At 33.8% G+C, this 23,316-nt stretch overlaps 1 protein-coding gene across 1 annotated transcript in view; it reads left to right on the forward strand.

Moving 5' to 3' along the window:
- Positions 1 to 23,316, forward strand: part of LOC106882437 (protein unc-80 homolog) — a 281,073-nt gene that overhangs the window by 46,078 nt on the left and 211,679 nt on the right. Inside the window, exons 7-9 of the mRNA XM_089347637.1 lie at positions 1,034 to 1,166; positions 3,606 to 3,762; positions 22,857 to 23,084. Coding sequence (XP_089203763.1) covers positions 1,034 to 1,166; positions 3,606 to 3,762; positions 22,857 to 23,084 — 518 coding nt within the window. The remainder of the gene's footprint in view (positions 1 to 1,033; positions 1,167 to 3,605; positions 3,763 to 22,856; positions 23,085 to 23,316) is intronic.

Raw genomic sequence — 23,316 nt, forward strand, 5'->3', positions numbered from 1 at the left:
TGGACAAAATGTTTAGTTGCATTTCTTCAGCTCAGTACATTTCTAAGTTCAAATGCAACCGAGGTTGATTTTGCTTTTCATTCTTTCAGGGTTGATAAAATAAGTACCAGATGAGCACTAACCAGGTTAGCTGCTGAACAGAATCACTTTACTTTTAATAAATAGAATAATTTCAGATTACGTCTATTTCTGGTTAATCTTTTCTCAGAATGCTAAGTAACTGATCTTAAATGCTGATAATCCTCTCGGTGTAGCAGGAATCTTTTGTATAAATATATTTGAGTGGTTTCCCATTTTAACCTATGGCTATATTTGAACCCTGCAGTGTGAGCTAAAAAAACACTGCACTCATCAGTTATAAAGTACATTTGTTACTGTGATGTGCTGTACTCGTGTTGGTACTTCTTGCAGCTAGATGGTCTGATCCATTATGAATTAAATGTTTTCAATGATGACTGGATATAAAGTGTTAACCACCATCAGCTAATGTCTGTTTCCCATGCTGGCATGGGTTAGATGGTTCAATAGGAGGTGGCAAGCCAAAGGACTATGCCAAACCCCAAATGTCTGCTTTAGCATGATTTCTATGACTGAGAGTACTGAGTGCATTTTTACATGGCGTTGGCACTAGTAAACTCACCTGCTAACTAACGAAACAAAACCCACAACTGAGGGTGTATGGTATCGAGAGAGGTGGTTACATGTCAATCTCAAATCCTTTCTTATAGTTTTACATGTAATTTTCTGTAAGTTTGACATATGAACATATTTCAAATTCAGTCGTCTTATATAAATAATTAAATAAGCATATCCATTGATGAATCCACTTTCTTATGCTAATTATGCAATCACTAATTAAGAATGGTAGTTATTGTTTGTTATCTGAGTAAAGAATTATCAGATGAACTGTTTGCTTTTGTTTTGGGATTCAATAACTAAGTTTTACTGATAATTAGCTGCAGAGTTAGTAAAATACGTAAATCCTAAGAACAAAGTATCTACTAAACATAATTAGTAATCCACTTTTTTCCAGACACACTACTTCTGGTACATCTGACAGTGGAGATGAAAAAGATTGGCATAAATCCTCTTGTGTGAGTGTCCACGAAGAATCTGCTCCTGTAAAGAATTCACGACGATCCATATTTCGAAAGAAAGTGAAAAAGGTTTGTTGATTTAAAAATAAATAATGCATGATTAGACTCTATCTTTTATAATTATTTGTGTTTATTTTTTGTTTATACTTATTAAAGATGTAACCTTATGGTGAATTTGAATCTGCAAACTAATTTTGATTCTCAAATTAAATAGAAAGAGTAGGTTTGACCCTTATGCAATTTCATCTACTTTCGTTATAAATTTGTGCTTTTGAATCTAATTTTGTACTTTTTTGAATCTATTAGGTCATTAAGAATGAAATGTCTGATTTTCTTATGCACCAAGTTTGACAGTCGCTAACTCTAATATTTTATCCTGAATATTTTTTGTTTTACATTGAAGAGTTACATCATCACTTTTCGAAATGCAATTTATGGTATCTGATTATATTGTGAGTTTTCCCTTGTAAATCAATTTTTGTGAACCCATAAACAGATAAAAAATTTGTGTTGTTTATGAATATGAGTTCATCCACTACAGCTTCATGAGACCTGGTAAGTCAATTAAAACAGTTATATACATCAATCAGTTGGATGAAATGATGAGTGAACTAGCAATTAAGCAACCAAGGCTGGTTAATAGAGACAGGCCAATTCTCTTATAAGACAATGCTTGGCCACATGTTACACAAAGAATGCTACTCAAGTTACAGGAACTGAACTTGGAAGTACTCTGTCATCCACCATATTCATCAGACATTGCACCAACTGACTATCATGTTTTCCTGGCATTAGACAACTTTTTGCAAGAGAAAAACTTCAAATCTGAAGATGCAAAAACAGCCTCTTGTGATTTCATAACCTCTTGCTCTCCAGAATGAATTCTTCATTACTGGCATAAGTAAGCTGCTGATAAAATGGCAAAATTGTGTTGATGATTTAAGTGCATACTTTGATTAACTGGATTGCGTTTTATTGAGATAAAATAAAATAAACTTTCAGTTCAAAATTAGACATTTCATTCTTAATGACCTGATTAATATATATATATATATATATATATATATATATATATAAGATTTTTCAATTTTTCCCAAGTGTTAAACTAATACACCTACTTGTTCCTACACCTGTCTTCGTCTTTTGGTTTTTTTTTGTAAATCTAAACTATATATATATGTGTGTGTGTGTATAAATTAACAGAATGAGATAAAAATCCAAGGTTGTGAAAGATTTCAGAACATTTATAAATAAAAGGTCTTACTCCTCATTTGCATAATCACCGAACCTGGAGCTTAACTATAGTCTGTCCATATCACTTACTCAGCATTACCTGACACCTTTGGGTCTTCTTGACACCATTACCTCTCATAACCTATATATATATATATATATATATATATATATATCTTCAGTAAATCATAAATCCGAAAGAGAAGGACACTGTAAGTTATAGAGCTGTAGAGTATATTGATAAAGATAGATATGGTTGGTCTGTGGGATCACCCTGGGTTTCACATCCATAGAGAAGCCTTAGCTTAACAGGTTTTAGGGTCTAAAGGAACACTGTAAGCACTTTATGGACATGAAACCCAGGGAAACCACATAGACTGGCCATATCTATCTTCATCTCTCTCTCTCTCTCTCTCTCTCTCTCTCTCTCTCTCTATCTATCTATCTATCTATCTATCTATATATATATATATATATATATACATATATATATATATATATATGTTTAAATATATTTTTTTCACCAAAAATTTGGCAAAAGAATATAGTGTATGTTAACAATCTTAACAAAAAACTCACAGTTGAGTTTTTGTATATATATATTAACTTTAAATAGAGCTCAAAACTGATCCGTTGAAAATACTTTATTACAACAACAACAACAATAATAATAATAATAATAATGAAATTGACCTATGTATATTTCGATGGAACATCCAGAATGATTAATACATATAAAATATTATAAAATATTATAAAATATAGGATGCTCCATATCCTCAGGGTCCCATTGTTATTGCTATCATTATTATTATTATTAGTAATACACAGCCAATAAAAACAGAAAACATTCAAATCCATAGGTCAATTTCATTATTATTATTATTATTATTATTGTTGTAATAAAGTATTTTCAACAGATCAGTTTTGAGCTCTATTTAAAGTTGATATATATATATATATATATATATATTCAAAGCAAAACCAATGTTTTAATTTACCAATATATAATGCACTTGGAAGTAATGCTTGTCTGGTGATGTTCCAAAGAGGCTAGTTTAGTTTATTTTAATTAATCTTACAATAGGTACAAAGTGTTCGATAGTATTTTAATAAAAATAAATATAGTCAATGCTCTGAAGTTCTTTTAAAATTTTGACAGAAATTTGTAAGCTTCAAATTTCCATGTCTGTAAATATTATATATGGTCTCTGTCTTCTCTAACTAATCTTTTTATTTACTACTTTCTCTTGATTATTTCTTTTACTTTGATAGCCATTGGTGACACCCTATTCCACTGCCAGTGATTCTGAAATTCTTGAAGATACTTCCTTTTACAAACAAGGCTCCAGACTTAGTATGTCTGCAAGTGAGGATGACCCTCCATCTGGAAGTAATACTCCAAAACGTAGATTCAGTAGATTTCAGTTAGGTACATCCATTTATTTATTTTGAATTCTGGTAGAATATTGCTAACCTCTTTGAAATATGAGAATAATATTTCTATTCCATTGTTACTTTGTATTCACAGCTGCTACCATCTGGGTTTTAACCTGTTTTTTTTTTCTTGCTGTAGAAACTATTTCTACAGTAAAAAAAAAAAAAACTCTTTTATTATAATTACATGAATTATGATTTATCTTCTCTTAAGTCATCTAATTTTAATTGATGTATAAATGAATTGTTAAATATATTTCATTTATTTCCTACTTTATTTACTACTGAATGGTTCAAGAAGAAAAAGAGAATTTTAGACAGATTCTCATTATTGACTCCATTATTTCAGTTAGAGAAAATAATGCTAATAAAACTTCAATATTTTTATAACTTATACTTTTCATTTGCAGATTTTTATTTTAAAAAAAACCTACCATTTTACTAATATTTTAGCTCATTTCTTCCCAAAATTATATAGATTTTCTCAAAATTATATAGATTTAAAAAATAAACTTTTAAGGATTTTGCAAACTAAGTAAAAGACTAAAATTTTATGTAGAACATTATTATACCCATGCTGTCAAAAATAAAATATGTTTAAATAATTTTCATAAGGCTGAATTATTCCTTAAAAAATTTCAACTTTCCTCTCATTTTTTTCTAGGTTTGGGTTGTTTAAACTATTCTGTTTTTATCATTGTGGGGAAAATGTTGAAGATACAAAGAATACATAGAAAGTAGTTTTTATGTCATTTAAAAATATTATCATATTATTTAGTTAGATGTAAAAATTAATGGAAGTAGTATGTTGCTTTCATTATGAAAAACAGGAGGCATGGGGTATTTTACATTATTAGATAGCTAAAAGATTCCATTAAGATGTTGCAATGTTTATCATCTGTAGATTATTTGACTTTAAATTTAAATGACTGATAGAAGCAACCAGATATATTGAACAGCCTTGTAGCTTATCTTAAAAAAAGAAAGAAAAAAATGCCTTATTATTGACAAGAAGCTAGCAGTATTTTTGTATTAATACAATCCATTAGCTGGATCACTCTACAAAGATCTGTTTGATCAATGCTTTTTATCTAATAACAAAAATAATGATTGACTTGCTATTTTAGTATTAATTTTTTTTCCTTTGATTATTATCATACACATAAGTAACAGTAACTTCATCAATTGTTATTTTTATCAATGTAAACCATTGTGTATATATGCATATATATATATATATATATATATATATACATACACACACATACATATGTATATATACACATACATACGTATATATATACACATACATACATATACATACACACACACACACACACACACACACACATATATATATATATATATACATATATACATACATATATATGTACATGTTGATATCTCAGTAGTGTACACACGCTTATATGTACACACATACACAATATATATATATATATATATATAACTATATACGTGTGTGTGTGTACACACACACATATATTAGTCTATATAGATAAAAATAGCAATCAATGAAAGTTACTGTTACTTCTGTAAATAATAATGAAGGAAAACATTTATAAAAGAATGAGAAGTCAAACACTGTTTGTAAAACTTTTGAATGATTTAGAGCTACAGGCTCATTTGAAGACATGCCTAAGTCTGGAAGGTTAGTCTCCATGAAACACAGCCTTCTAGACCCCTCAATCTTTTTGGTTTCCAGGTCAAAACGATAAAAGGTGGTGACATCAAATCTAAATTTTAGAAGGAAGCCACCTGTTTATCTACTATAACTCAGCCCTCTCTGACAGTGTTAAGACCAGGCACTTAAAAAATTAACCACAATGAAGGGGCTTTGAATCACTTTGTATATATATAAGGTATATATATATATATATATATATATATATATATATATATTTATTTATTTATGGTTATATCCATGTATTATCATCATCATTTTAACATCCATTCTTGCTTGGGTCAGGCTGATTTTTCTGCAGCCGGATGCCCTTCATGTTGCCAGTCTTCGTTTCCTCATGACTAGACATGTTTTTATAGAAGATTGGAAACAAAGAAGACTGCTTGCATGATGGTGATATTTGCTTCAACTGTCACATACTGTCAAGGCAAGGAGATAGTAACACATTCCCCCACATACACACATACACACACATGCGTACACATATCACACACACACGCATATATATATGTATATATATATTTATGTATGTATATGTGTATGTGTGTATATATATATATATATATATATATATATATATACATACATACATACATACATACATACATACATATACATACATGATAGTGGTTGTCTACTCCTTATGCCTGTTTGCTTCATTCCTTTCAATCCTTCATAAGTCTTCTGCATTCAAGGCCCACATCTCACTACCATGGAGCATTGCAGTTTGAACTCGAACATTGTACAATCTACCCTCTATTCTAAGAATGAGCTGGCAAAAGTTCTGTTGGCAACAAAGAAAACTTTTGTTTCCAGCAGAACTTTTCCAACCCATTCTTACCCTGGCTTCTATATTTTCAAAATTAACACTTCCACTGTTAATAATGTCATCTAGGCAACAGAAGCTACCAACTACTTCTAGTGATCCTACCAAGCATTTAAGAAACTCTATTTCTTGTATGCACTTTGTACTTATTGCTCCAGTACATATGCCACATACAAAGCCTACTTTCTCTGTTAGTTTGCCTATAATTCCTACCTACTCTCATTGTCCATATTGAGCAAGGCTATGTCTCTGTCAGTATCTGGGTCTTGTCTTCTTTCCTACATACCAGCACTTTAATGTTTGCTATGTTTACCTTGGATCCTTTTGATTCTGGACTTTGCTTCCATGTTTGCAATTTCTTCTCCTACTCTACTACAGATTCAACTACAAAAACTAAATCACCAACATGGAGTTCCCATGGACATCCAATCTTAAACTCCTCTGTGATGGTATGTGATAGGAAGGGAATGAAGACTGAATCTTGATGAACACCTATCTTCATGCTTATTTCACTACTGAACCCATCACTGACACTCCCTTTAGTGACTGCGCCATTGTACGTAGCTTGTAAAGCAGTCGCAAGTCATTCATTTACACATAGTTTCCTTAATGAACACCAGACTGTAGAATGAACACCAGACTGTAGGGCATGGGTCCATGTCAAAAGCCTTCTCCAACTTCACGAATACTAAGTATATAGCATACTCTTAATTAAGTACTTCTACTGTTGCCTCACTAGGAAGCTGGCATAAGGCTGAATTGCACCTCAGCTAGGCTAATTCTGTCCCTGATCAATTGTGCTTTGACTCTTTCCATGACCTTCTCAAACATACACACACACATACATACATACATACATACATACATACATACATACATAATGGCTATCCACTTGTGACCAAAGAAGACCATCACTGACCATTAAGAACATTGTGCACTCAGACAAAATTATATTTTACACTTGTGGATCCACTGGTGACTAATGAGCCCAGCTCTTGACAGACATGTCTGCAGATACTGAAGACCAAACTTCCTCCATTCACTACATTAGCTGTGTTTTTCAAGTAGACTGCTGCAGTGGTCACTCTCTCTCTCTCTATCTCTCTCTTTCCTACTCTCTCTCTCTCTTTCCTACTCTCTCTCTCTCTTTCCTACTCTCTCTCTCTCTTTCCTACTCTCTCTCTCTCTTTCCTACTCTCTCTCTCTCTCTCTCTTTCCTACTCTCTCTCTCTCTCTCTCTTTCCTACTCTCTCTCTCTCTCTTTCCTACTCTCTCTCTCTCTCTCCTACTCTCTCTCTCTTTCCTACTCTCTCTCTCTTTCCTACTCTCTCTCTCTCTCTCTCTCTCATACATACATACATACATACATACATACATACATACATACATACATATATTCTTTCATTCTTCTACTTGTTTCAGTCATTGAATAAAGTTTTAGTCAAATGAATAAATCCCAGTAGCTTTTTTTTTAAAGCCTGCTACTTATTATATAGGTCTATTCTGCTGAACCACTAAGTTACAGAGACATAAACAAACCAACACTGGTTTCCAAGAGAGGGAGGGAAATAAAGACAGCCACACACACACACATGACACTTCTTTCAATCTCCATCAACCAAATTCACTCACAAGGCTTTGGTCGGCCTGAGGCTATAGTAGAAGACACTTGCCCAAGATGCCATGCAGTGGGACTGAACCTGAAATCATGCAGCTGGGAAGCAAAGGCTGGTCAATACAACGATATATATACACAGAGTAATTCAAAATCCCTTTATTTTGGTGAGATCGTAGATATGGCTGATACCAATGTTGCATAACTGGCCTGTTTAAAAGTACCCTTCAATCATCAGGCAATATGCTGTTTGAGAAGACTTGTTGTGTCAAGTGAAGTTATAGTCATAGCCGATGCCAGTGCCGCCTGACTGGCACACGTGCTGGTGGCATGTAAAAAGCACCATCCAAGTGTGGCCGATGTCAATGCCACCTTACTGGCTCCCATGCCAGTGGCACATGAAAAAACACCCACAATACTCTCGGAGTGGTTGGCATTAGGAAGGGCATCCAGCTGTAGAAACCTTGCCAGATCAGATTGGAGCCTGGTGCAGCCTCCTGGCTTGCCAGTCCTCAGTCAAACAGTCCAACCCATGCCAACATGGAAAGTAGACGTGAAACAATGATGATGATGATAATGGTATGTTTTTTATGTACTTGGTCTTATTACTAATTAGGAGAACTGAGTTATAGTAGATTAACAAATCTATGCAAGTGGCTTTCTTCCAAAATTTAGTTTTGATGTCACCCTACTCTATAAGTTTAAGTTGAAAATCAAGTTGAGAGAAGGATTCAGAAGTGTGTGTTTCACTAAAATCGCTTGACCTTCCAGGCCTAGGCAGGTCTTCACTTGCACCTGTTACTTTAAATCATATGAAAGTTTCACAAAAGGCAACATGTTTAGGAGTGTTCCAATTTTGTTCTCTTTTCAACATCGTTTCATTATATTGTGCAATTTTTAGAACAACGAATAGTCTCTTATCATTTGATAACATTTTCCTAAATTATATAATGTGTATATATATATATATATATATATATATACATGCATTTACGTGCACACAGACATACACACACACATGCTCACACACATACAAACACACACACACACACACACACGTGCACATGCACACACGCACACACACACACATACACACACACACACACACACACACACAAGAAGAGATATTTACTACAAAACAGCTGAGATTGTATTAGAAATATTCACAAAACCATAATAAAAATAAAAGAGCAAACATTTTTATATATCATTTCTCACATGCACACACATATGCTCATTCTAATATACTCATGTACACACACTACATACACGCATATATAATCTCAAGTATATTATATCAATTTATTGTGTGTTCAATATCAGGTTGGTCGCATTTATAAATATATTAATATGAGGTAAATGGCATAAATCTGAAGATTAAGGTAAATACTCTTACTGAGAACTTACTACAGAAAATTTCAGCTTTAGTAAAGGTTTAAATTACAAAATTGAAATTTGTTAATATTTTTGTATGCTAATCTTTCTTATCATAATCTTACTTTTATCCATGCTTGCATGGAATAGATAGCAGACAGAGATGGGAACTCATCTCCTCCACAGTATCTTACTACTTGTTGCAATTCTTTGTCATTTCCTTTATGAGGCTCAGCATTCTGAAATCAGCCTTCACCACTTCTTTCCACCACTTCCTCAATCATCCTCTTCTGCAAGTTTCATCTGTTTGGATTACTTTGTGTTTCTTTAACCCAAATGTCATCCTTTATATACATTGCACACCCATTCAAAGTCTTCTATCTTGCACCACAACATCTTATTCCTTCTTATACTTATTTTTGTTCTCTCAGATCATTTGTGCTTTGTTGTTCATGTACAGTCACATCTAGTGGAACATACTCCATTTCTTTGCAGCTTTATCACACCCTCTCCATTCATTTCTCATGTTTTACTACGTTGCAGCATTGCACTTTAGAGCAAGCATTATACAATTTGTCCTTTACTTAGAGTGATAGTTACTTAGCTACCATCAAAGGTGTTAATTCTCTGAGCTTGTTCCATCCTGTTCTTATTCTAGATACTATGCTTCTGGAATGCCCATTTCCTCTACTGATCAGGTCACCTAGATTACAAAAGCTGTCAACTATTTCTAAAGAGTCATCAAACCATTTAAAGGAACCTATTTCATGAGTGCTTTTACTACTAACTATGCCTGTATGTCTGCAACATATAAAGTCCTCTTTTCTGTCAGTTTACTTGTGTTTCCACTACATTTCTTCTTTTTCATAGTTTATCTTGGACACACATATCAAGTATGGCCTCTTCTCTGACGGCAGCAAAAATTTATATCATTTCTTGCTATATACGATTTTTGTTTTTGCTAGGTTTACATTAAAATGCTTGATTTTGAGCTCTGCTTTCATGTTTAGAATTTTTCCTTTAATTCTTTGACTGGCTTGAGCTCATTTCATATGGCCTAGAGAACTATAATAAACAAGAATAAGCCAAGGACTGAGCCCTTACTGAACTTGTACTTAATTCTCACCTTTCTGGGAGCATCCCTGCACATGACTTGCACAGCTATCATAAGTTATTTACCCACTGCCAGTTTCATTAGCAGCCACCAGATTATGTATTGTGTAACCCTGTCAAAGACTTGCAGATCGGCAACTGCTTGGTATTATGGCTAATTCTTATCTAAAAGCTTCTGTAGTTATCTCATTATGAAGAGGGCATTGGTGGTATTGCATTCTGGTATAAACTCAAACTGCATCTCATCTAGGCTAATTCTCTTCCTAATGAATTATGCTATAACTCCTACTTTCCTTGCTCAGTCCATTAAGCAGATACTGCCTTAGTTGCTTCTTACTAAAGCATCTCTTTTGTCCTTGTAGTAGTTGACAACATTACATCTGTGCTTGTCACTGGAGACAACACTTCCTTGCAGTACTTGATTTACTGTGTGAATGATGAGTGTGTCTGACATTGTTGGATATTTTCTGGACCTCAGTGGCTACTCTTGATTGTCTAGCCACTTTTCCTACCTTCATATCCTTAGTGGCCATTTTGAATGTTGGATCTGTTTGTAGTCCTTCTCTCATACATTCTTTTTATTTAGCAATCTATCATAATAGCATTGCCAAACCTCTTTATTCTTTGAATCAGTAAGGGCAAGTGTCCCACTGTTACTTCATACACTTTTCTTCAACAATGTCTGATTCATATTGACACTGCTTGGCAATGTGGATCACCTCACACTTCTAGTCATCTCATCATAGAACAACAGCAAACCATTCACTTTCTGTTTAACTCCTTGCTAAGTATATCTGATGTCTAGCATCTCTTTTAGTTACCTGATATTGTTCCTCGCACTTTCACCTTCATCCATTGTTTTGGGGCTTGTCTTTAAAACTTTTTGTTCTATCTACTGTAGCATTCCACCACTATGTCACTATTTGGTAAAACTTTGCTCAGTCCATAAACTTGGTCTGTGGTCCATAGTAGATGACTGTATACAAAACTCCTAGTTCTTTTCTGTATTACAGCTCGCTATCTCTTCCTCTTTCCCATTATGGTTGACACCTTAGTTTTTCTTTGGATTTATATTTGACCAAAGAATCCTTCAGTTTGTATATCTTCCTTCTCCATATTATCTGTCACTTCAGTTTTGAGTCGTATACAACATTTATAAACTCACATATCTTATATACTTCAAGACTGAGCATTTTTCAGCACATCCTCATAGAAGTAATCTCAATGCATCAAAAAAAAAAAGAAAAAAATCATCATCTCAAAACCAATGTAATAATCTACACTAAGAGAGTTACTTAAACCATGAGTCACACTAACCTTATCAAAGACCATAACTAACAACTGCTTAATCAATTAAGACCATCAGTAAACTTTGTGTGATTGAAAGTGGTAGGGAAGGAGGGAGAGAGTGCATAGGGCTTGAAAGTCTTCTTGCATTCTCCTCCCCCTAGTGTAATGCCATTCAGAGTGATTCACTGAATAGCTGATCACTTGCTAAAGAACTTCTCAATCCTATCACTGATTTTCTCCATTTTTATTCTTGTCTTATACTCCGAATTTCTTGTAATTCTTGTAAGCGATATTTGGATTTACTTGTCATACATGATGAATTACCTTGGATGTTAATTCTGCTTGAATTTATTGGTATCTGATTATTTGATATAGTTAGCCAAATTCATTTAACACTGAGTGCTTTATAAGATATCTGCCTGGATTTATTAATCCCTTTTACTTCTTATCATATATCATCATCGTCATCATCATCGTCATCATCGTCATCATCATCGTCATCATCGTCATCATCATCGTCATCATCATCGTCATCATCGTCATCATCATCATTTAATGTCCATCGTCATGCTGGCATGGGTTGGATTGTTTGACAAGGGCTGGCTAGCCAGAGGACTGCACCAAACTCCACTGTCTCTTTTGACATGGTTTTTATGGCTGGATGCCCTTCCTTATACCAACCACTTTATAGAGTGGATTGAGTGCTTTTCACATGACATAGCACTGACAAGGCCCACTTTGGCATGGTTTTTATAGTTGGATGTCCTTCCTAATGCCAACCCCTCTACAGAATATATATAGATACACACACACACACACACACACACACACACAATACACACACAGAGTGTGTGCTTGAGATCCTTTGGACAACATTGTCTGATGGGGAATTTGTAAGGTTGGTTCTGATTGGTTAAGGCAAGTATTGTAGAGGGCAGCAACTCATGGTTATTGTTTTCAAGGGCAATTACTCTGCACGTCTGGTTAAGATGAGCTAAAATGAAATTTGTGCAACCAGAGATTTGGGAAATTATTTCTGTTTGCACCTTGGTGTATCACATGAAAAATGGTAACCAGCCATGAAAGTGTGTGTGAATGTGTATTGTATATATATACAGATATATATCATCAATAAATCATAAATCCGAAAAAGAAGTGGCCATTTGCTAGAGGCCATAGGCCAAAAGGTTTTAGGATCTGAAGGAATGCTGTAAAGCTAAGCAATTTATGGACATGAAACCCCAGGTCACCCCATAGACTGGCCATATCTATCTTTATCTATGTAAGCATATATATATATCGTATGGTAAGATGAAAGGTAATGTTGTAAGTAGGAGAGGTTAAGAAGATAGGTAAAGGAGAAGGGTGAAATAATACAGCAGAATAAATTTAAAAGAAAATCGAAAGAAGATAAAATAAGATAAGAAAAGATGAAATGAAGAATGAAGGGGTTTAATTTTCATGATAGGCTTAGTGATACAAAGATATTAAAGACTTTTGAAGTTTCAAAATTTTAAAAGTTATGAAGTTTTCAGGTTTTCAAGTTCTAAAAGTTACAAATGTTTCAAAAACTTCATAGATTTAAGAAATTAAGGATATATAAAAGGTTTATGGGTATAGAAGTGGATATGTAGATAAATAAATACATGAATAGATAAGTATTTGGGTGAGACAGACTGAAGGGTTGATTGATAGATAGAAAGACAGATACATAAAATGATAAATAGACAGATAGATAGATGGACCACGCTCGAATAGTGCTTCTTATGTGCCACCAGCACTGGCATCAGCCATGCTCGAATGGTGCTTTTTACATGCCACTGGCGTGGGTGCCAATCAGGCAGCACTGGCATCAACCACAACAACAATTTCACTTGACTCAACAGATCTTTTCAAGCCCAGCATATTGCTCAACAATTGAAGGGTACTTTTACATGGGCCAGTTATGCGATACTAGCATCGGCCATTGATACAATTTCACTTAGCTTGCTGGGTCTTCTCAAGCACAGCATATCTCCAAAGGTCTCGGTCACTTGTCATTGCCTCTGTAAGGCCTAACATTCAGAGGTCTTGCATCATCACTTCATCCCAGGTTTTCCTGGGTCTACCTCTTCCACAGGTTCCCTCGACTGTTAGGGTGTGACACTTCTTCACACAACTGTTTTCATCCATGTGCAACACATGACCATACTAGCACAGTCATCTCTCCTGCACTCATCTGATGCTTCTTATGTCCAACTTTTCTCTCAGGGCACTTACACTCTGTCATATATGTACACTGACATTACACATCCAGCGAAGCATATATATATATATATATATATATATATATATATATATATATATATATATATATATATATATATATTATAAGGTTTTTAAACTTTTAAATTTTCATATTCAAAAGAGACAGCGACTTCAAATTCGATATATCGATTTATTCACCACTCTATGTTAACATTTCTGTGCCAAACTTATCCAGTGACTGGTCCATTGGATTTAGACATTTGGCACTTCTTCAGGAGTGGTTACCTTTCGAACAAAACACGAAAAAACACATACATAACTATTATTAGGTCTTTAGGATCTCCTAAGTTTGGCACAGAAATGTTAACATAGAGTGGTGAATAAATCGATATATCGAATTTGAAGTCTCTGTCTCTTTTGAATATGAAAATTTAAAAGTTTAAAAACCTTATAATATAAATATAAACTGTGAGAACGACCCTTAAGGAATCTAGTTAATGATCTCCTGAGGTAAGTTCTTATGCTATATTGGTAACGGTTGCTACATCCTCCGGGAAAATTATTATATATATATATACACACACACATATGGTGTATATATATATATATATATATATATATATATATATATATATATGTATATATATATATATATATATATATATGTATATATATATATATATGTATATATATATATATATATATATGTATATATATATATATATATATATATATATATATATATATATATATATATATATATATATATATATATATATGTATATATATATATATATATGTATATATATATATATATATATATATATATATATGTATATATATATATATATATATATATGTATATATATATATATATATATATATGTATATATATATATATATATATATATGTATATATATATATATATATATATATATATGTATATATATATATATATATATATATATATATATATGTATATATATATATATATATATATATGTATATATATATGTATATATATATATATATATATATATGTATATATATATATATATATATATATATATATATATGTATATATATATATATATATATATATATATATATATGTATATATATATATATATATATATATATATGTATATATATATATATATATATATATATGTATATATATATATATATATATATATGTGTGTATATCATCATCATCATCATCATCATCATCGTTTAACGTCCGCTTTCCATGCTAGCATGGGTTGGACGATTTGACTGAGGACTGGTGAAACCGGATGGCAACACCAGGCTCCAGTCTGATTTGGCAGAGTTTCTACAGCTGGATGCCCTTCCTAACGCCAACCACTCAGAGAGTGTAGTGGGTGCTTTTACGTGTCACCCGCACGAAAACGGCCACGCTCGAAATGGTGTCTTTTATGTGCCACCCGCACAAGCCAGTCCAGGGGCACTGGCAACGATCTCGCTCGAAAATCCTACAGGAGCCAGTCAGGCGGTACTGGCAACGGCCACGCTCAAAATGGTGCATCTCATGTGCCACCCGCACAAGAACCAGTCCAGGGGCACTGGCAACGATCTTACTTGGCTTGCCGGGTCTTCTCACGCACAGCCCATTTCCAAAGGTCTCGGTCCGTAGTCATCGCCTCGGTGAGGCCCAATGTACGAAGGTCTTGCCTCACCACCTCAGCCCAGGTCTTCCTGGGCCTACCTCTTCCACGGGTTCCCTCAACTGTTAGGGTGTGGCACTTTTTCACGCAGCTATCCTCCTCCATTCTCACCACATGTCCATACCAGCGCAATCGTCTCTCTTGCACGCCACAACTGATGCTTCTAATGTTCAGCTTTTCTCTCAAGATACTTACACTCTGACGGGTATTCACATTGACATTACACATCCAACGGAGCATACTGGCTTCATTCCTTGCGAGCTTACGTATGTCCTCAGCAGTTACAGTCCATGTTTCACTGCCATGTAGCATGGTTGTTCGTACGCATGCGTCATACAGTCTGCCTTTTACTCTGAGTGAGAGTCCCTTTGTCGCCAGCAGGGGTAAGAGCTCTCTAAACTTTGCCCAGGCTATTCTTATTCTAGCAGCTACACTTTCAGCGCACCCACCCCCACTACTAACTTGGTCGCCCAGATAGCGGAAGCTATCGACTACCTCTAGTTTTTCACCCTGGAATGAGATAGAAGTTGTTTCCTGTTTGTTTGCAGTCTTTATTGCACCTGAACATCTGCCACAAACAAAAACTAACTTGCTAGTTAACCTGCCTTTGATGTTGCTGCACCTCTTATGTGTCCATAGCTTGCACCGGGTACATCTTATAGAGTTACTACCTACTCCTTTTCTACATACTGAGCAGGGCCATCTACCTGAAGGGGTTTGTGTTTTATCTACCTTCCTACTTATTAGGATTTTGGTTTTAGCTAGGTTGACTCTAAGGCCCTTCAATTCTAGACCTTGCTTCCACACCTGAAACTTCTCCTCTAGTTCTGATAGTGACTCCGCAATTAGGGCAAGGTCATCAGCATAGAGGAGCTCCCAGGGGCAACCTGTCTTGAACTCCTCTGTGATTGCCTGGAGGACTATGGTAAATAATAGGGGGCTGAGGACGGAACCTTGGTGGACCCCTACCTCTACCCGGAATTCATTGCTGTACTCATTTCCAACCCTCACCTTACTGGCCGCATCTCTGTACATGGCTCGCACAGCTCTCACTAGCCATTCTTCTATCCCAAGTTTCCTCATTGACCACCAGATAAGGGATCGGGGGACCCTGTCAAAGGCTTTCTCCATGTCAACGAAAGCCAGGTACAGAGGTTTATCCTTGGCTAGGTATTTCTCTTGCAACTGTCTCACTAGAAATAAGGCATCAGTAGTGCTTTTACCTGGCACGAACCCAAACTGCATCTCATCTAAATTGATTCGCTCCCTAATTAGTTGGGCTATGACCCTCTCTGTAACTTTCATAACCTGATCTAACAGCTTGATGCCTCTATATATACATATATATATATATATATATATATATATATATATATATATATATATATATATATATATATTTATGTGGAGAATGGAGCAACAAATACAAGAAGCAATTCTGTTGGGCTAGTTAGCCGCTGTTTTATTGTGTGGAGGTTATGTCATGAGTCATTGTGGAGGTTGAGGTTATGTAGTTATTACATAACATTCACAATGACTCACTACATAACCTCAACCTCCACAATGACTCATGACATAACCTCCACACAATAAAACAACGGCTAACTAGCCCAACAGAATTGCTTCTTCTTGTATTTGTTGCTCCATTCTCCACATAAATATAATTATAAACTACGGTTTAAACAATAAATTACCTGCCTCTGGATGCCCTCTACCCAAGACGGTACCCGTACAGGTGATCCCCAGGAGTGCCTCCGGATTTAAACATCCCCTGGTTGCTTGGATGCTTCAGACTACCCCTGAAGGATTGAGGCAACCCTATCATTTACCTATATATATATATATATATATATATATATAAACCCACGTAACTTACGCATTTTTTTCGCAGAAATAAAAATAAACTTTAGGGGTGCATAAATTACATTAGTAGATTGTTTCCAGAATTTGTTTAGAAATTTTTTTTTTTGTTGATAAAAGATGTACAAAATGTAAACATTCATACCTGAAGTTGACTCATTTAATTTCAGAATAGATTTTTAAAGAAAAGATAAGTGCTTAAATATAATGAAGTTGACTTTTATTTATGCTGGATGGTATAATGCTTACTTTTGTGTAAATTTACTAAAACCATTAATGTTTATTGGTAATTAAACTTAATTTACAACACCTGCGCATATTTATCAGCTTTGTTTTTGTTGATAATTCTTATCAACAACTTTTCCTGTGATCATGATTTCAGAAGACCTACAGTAGTATGCTAAAGATCAGACATAATCTCTTGTGGGCAAGAAATATAAAATAAAGTTTATTATAAATGACACAAACACTTGTAATTTAATAGCTTGTAATGTAATACCTGTTGAACAAAAATTATTTTTATTTAATAAAAATTTTTCATTTAATGAAAAATCTAATCATAAATAAGTGAAATTATACTAAATACAAGTAAATTGGAAACCTTTTCCCCCCTGGGCATATCAGCAATTCTGAAAACTTTTACATGAGTAGAAGCCTTTTTTAACAAATTTTATCCTGAAAATCACCTGTGTAAGTTATACAGGTGCGCAAATTACATGGGCTTTCATCCAACCCATGCTAGCATGGAAAGCGGACGTTAAACGACGACGATGTATGCAAATATATGCATATATGTATACACATATGTGGGTATATATGTATATGTGTGTGTTTATATACACACAGATATGTACATATATATATATATATATATATATAAATTTTATATATATACACATACACACACACACATACACAAACACATACACACACATATATATACATACACATATGCAGTTATATGTGTGTGTGTGTGTGTGTGTGTGTGTGGATGCACTCAGCGTGTGGCAATCATTCCATTCAGGTTTTGGTTCTTATTGTTAATCACATTAAAACTCCCACCATTGCGTATTCACACAGGGTCCTGCACAGTCTAATCTAGATATATCATAATATAAAGGCTCACCCATAATGAGTGAAAAAAGAAAAAGGGCTTGAACTTGATACTCAGGAAGATATGTTTACTTATGCATGCTGCACTTATGAGGTGCATGTCTGGATTGCATCTATAATGACATTATATGTTACTGAATACTGAAACATGTGCTACTGATGAAATAAAGGAGTACCGAGTTCAAGCCCAAGTTCTTTTTCCTATCTCATATATATATATATATATATATATATATATATATATATATACATATCATCATCATCATTTAATGTCTGTTGTCCATGCCAGCATGGGTTGGATGGTTTGACCAGGCTGGCATGCCGGAAGGCTGCACCAGACTCCAATCAGATTTGGTATGGTTTTCTACAGCTAGATGTCTGCCCTTCCTAATGCCAACTACTCTGAGAGTGTAATGGGTCCTTTTATGTGCCACCAGCACAAGTACCATTTGCATGACACCAGGGTGTTTTTATGTGCCACTGGCATGGGTGCCATTTGTGTGACACCGGTATCCACCATGACTGTGATTTTGCTCGGCTTGATGGGTCTTCTTCTCCTCAAGCATGACATAATGCCAAAGGTCTCAGTCATTGCCTCTGGGAAGCCCAACACTCAAAAGGAATTCAGCCACTTTGTCTCCATGAGGCCCAACACTTGAAAGGAACTTAGCCACTTTGCCTTCGTGGGGCCCATTGCTCGATAGGAAGTCGCCCACCTTACCTCCATGAGGCCCAAGGCTCAAAAGGTGTTCTTTACATGCAAATAGCACAGGTGCCAGTTACCACGATGATTTCACTTGGCTTGACAGGTCCTCTCAAGCACAGCACATCTTGGTCGCTAGTCATTGCCTCTGTGAGGCTCAGATTTCAAAGATCATGCTTCATCACCTCGTTCCATGTCTTCCTGAGTCTACCTCTATCACAGGTTCCCTCCAGAGTTAGAGACCAGCACTTCCATATGCATCACATGACCATACCATATATAAATCATAATTTCATCATTCATCACCTTTTGATATTCACTTCTCCATGCTGGAATGGGTCAAGTGAATAGAAGCGTTTTTTTAAATTTGGTATATTATCTTCATACGTGCTCTTACACTGTCATTTTTGTTGTTGTTAATTCACACAGGTAATTTATGATAACTGTTAATTTTCTTGTAATACATCAATTCTTTTATTTGATGAAAATATGTTGCAGTTTATATTTTGTTTGTTTAATATTTTGCCTTTTTATTGATTATTGTACACTTTCTGTAATTTTTTTTCATTTTATTTTATCTTATCGTTTTATATTTCACTCTGTTAAAAAGGTATACAAGCAAACAAACAAATAAGTAAATAAAAAAATATTTTTTTATTTGATAATTTAAAGGGGGAAGAGATAAAGCATATTACTTTTTTATATCTACAAAGATTCGTTCCCTGAATCTTTGCCCCAGTCTTTTTCAAAGGAGCAAATTTATTGAAGGCATCTGTATGATGGTACTTTTTCATTTGTCATCTTTTAGATATACTATCATTAAAAATAAATACTATTGCAATTACATTCTTTAGTATATCATAATTTATCATCATCCTCATTGCCATTAATCCTTCCACATTTGTTTTCTATGTTAGCATGGGTTGCATATATGTGCAAAGTTACATTTTTCTCTTCTTTGATCTACTTCTAACCATTTACACTGTTTACTTAAGAATGTAGTGTTCCTTTTTGTAAATCTTTTTCCCTACAGTTGGCATGGCTTCATATTATAGTCTAAGGAATATGTTAATAAATATTTGCATCAGACAATAGAGCAAGACTCAAAAACTGTATGAATTAATATTAATGTTACAAAATGAAATAAACCAATATTTTAAAGTTAAATATACTCGAAGATACCGTTGATTTAATATATAAATCTTTAGTTTATTTATCAATTGTTTGATGTTATAAATTTGATCCATTTGGAAAAATCTTTGCTTTTTTTTACTATGACTACCTACCTTTTGCTCATATTTAAATGAAAAAATCCTATTTCTTTTTACAAGTATTTCTATTACTTTCTGATAAAATACATTAAATATCAATAACCAATTAAAATCTAATTGATCAGTTGAAGCATTGGCTGTTTAAAACCCATTTGCAAATGGGTTGATCATATTCCCTTATTTGGTATATACTTTATGACTTTCTTTTAATTATAACTCATTGACACCTGGATCACAGCCATTTTGTGGGCTGTTGGTTGCTGAGGACTGCTAAAGGTAAATGATATCCAAATTGTTCTTATGCCTCTTATTTCTATGAAGCTTCTTAAAAATAGTTAGAAAATCACTCTGCTTAATGTTTGATTTTATTGGTCTTAAAAAAGGCCAACATTGTAGAATATCCTCACTCATACACTCATAATTGTTCAGCTCATTAAATGTAAGTTCATAAAAAAGAAGGGGAAGAAAGAATATGTTGGATTAACATTTGAATCTATTAGTAAATAAATTAGTAGGTAAATAAAAGTATTTTCTAACTAACCCCTTCATTGTTTGAATATATTGTAATATTTTAGATGATAAAAAGTTGGCTAAATTTTAGATCTTGCTTTAATAAAATTAATTTGTTTATTGATTAGAAATATAATCCCTAGAATTCAAGGAGACTACTGATAGTTTGCATTAGTAAGTAACAAATAAACGTGAAATAGTATGTGCTCAGTTGCTCTAGGTAGTATCTAAGTCCTTACTTCAGAAAATGTTGAATACCTGTGCCCCATGGCAAATTAACATACCTTCACATTTTTTAACACACACTCACACACACACACACACACACACACACACACACACACACACACACACACACACACACACACACACACACACACACACACGCATGCATGCATGCATACATTTTATATATGTATATACTCTTACACACACATGTATATAAATGTGTGTGTGTGCTGGTGCTGCCAAAAAATAAATATTCAACATTGGTTAAGTTTGTTAGTCTAAGATATAATAACGGTACATCATTTTTAATCAAATGGGAAGTTCTGTATTTTTATTCGTTAAATGATTTCTTGTTAGGGTTATAAAGAAGTTAATTTGTTTCACAATTTTAATGAGATTTGATTGAGACTTGAAGGAACAAACGAGAACTTTGAAATAAAATTTGTCTTAAGAGAAAAGATAAAATTCAGCTACTGAAATTTAAATAATTAAATAAATTGATTTTTCTAAATGAAAATGTGTGCAATGACACTTGATTTCTACACATTAAGATTAGTAATATCCTTTATCTCGGTGGTGGCAAATCTTCTTGGCCTGAGTTAACATTTTGAATAATCTTTTATAATCTTGTTATCTGGATGCCACTTACATATATACATGTATTTTAGTTTTTGGTAAATGTTAATAATAAACCTTTTATAACATAATATTGTAGGGAAACTTTTTTTTTTCAATGTTCATTGCATGTCATTGCTGACATACATGTCATAGGTTTGCCATCTCTGTTTTAAATGATGAAATTGGTCATCTACCACAATACCTTATTGTATTGATTTGATATTATTGAAATACTAAACTGAATTTCACTTTAATCCCTCAACTGTACAAAAGTAATGATAACAAGTTTGAAACAAATTTAACTTCCTTCTTTTTAATCAAGATTTCATTAACAGGTGATTTGTTTAACTTCTTTTTGTCTTTAAATTCTTTATCCATCTATTTACATAGTTTCACTCACCAATTTCTGATTTGATTTTCATAATTTACTGTCAATTCTATAGTTTTCATTATTATTAAGACAAATCATATTGTATTTTGTTGTTATTTTCTTGCCTTTGTTTATTATACCTTAATTATTTGTGAATATCATATGTCAATGTTGTCATCTATTTGTTCCATTACGTTTTCAGAAATTCATATTATCATTGTTATCATTATCATTGTCATAATCATTGTTATTTTGCATCATTAATTTTTTTTGCCAACCTGTACAGACAACCCACTGTTGTACCAGCATTCTTGAAAATGCTATCAACACAATTTCTGTAACTCCTATTATTAATCATAGTATCTATAAGTATGACAACAGTGACTGTTGGTTTATTTCACTAATTCCCTACTCCTCCTGTATTCCTTGAAACCCTCCATCAACCTTCACTTTGAAGCAAAAATAGCTCTGTCCACTTTAGCAATCTACTCTGATTGATTGAAGTCCACTAACCCATCTGCTTGCCTACCCCAAATGTTTGGTCCTACATGTATTTTATCTAGGCTCCAAGCGTCATGTGAAATCAGACCATGAAGAGGACATTGCTTGCGATACCCCAATATTAGATCGCAGAGACAGTCGCAGTGAGACTCATTTCAACCGAGTTAAAGGCAAAATGTCCTTCCGTGCTGCAAGCCATGCAACATTGACATTTCTGAGTGCCAGGAAGAGGATAGAAGATGGTATAAAAATCCTTGGAAGACGAATGAGCCGACGGGGCAGTGTAGATGGTAATGAATTGAATAAGTTTCGCGAAAGTTACAAGTTATGACTACATTTGCTTTTGTTGACCAGAAACTCATTGGTTGTACCTTGTAACTGCTTCATAGGCTATATCTCTCTCTATCTCTTTATATTTATATATTGGTGCTTTGGTCAGTCAACTCATGCCAAAAGAAGTCTTGATGCTTTAGATATTTTTAGAATGCCTTTTTTTTAGTTGGTGATAATGACATGATTGAG

The sequence above is a fragment of the Octopus bimaculoides genome, chromosome 2, assembly GCF_046866305.1.
Source record: "Octopus bimaculoides isolate indiv1 chromosome 2, ASM4686630v1, whole genome shotgun sequence".
Taxonomy (NCBI): Eukaryota; Metazoa; Mollusca; class Cephalopoda; order Octopoda; family Octopodidae; genus Octopus; species Octopus bimaculoides.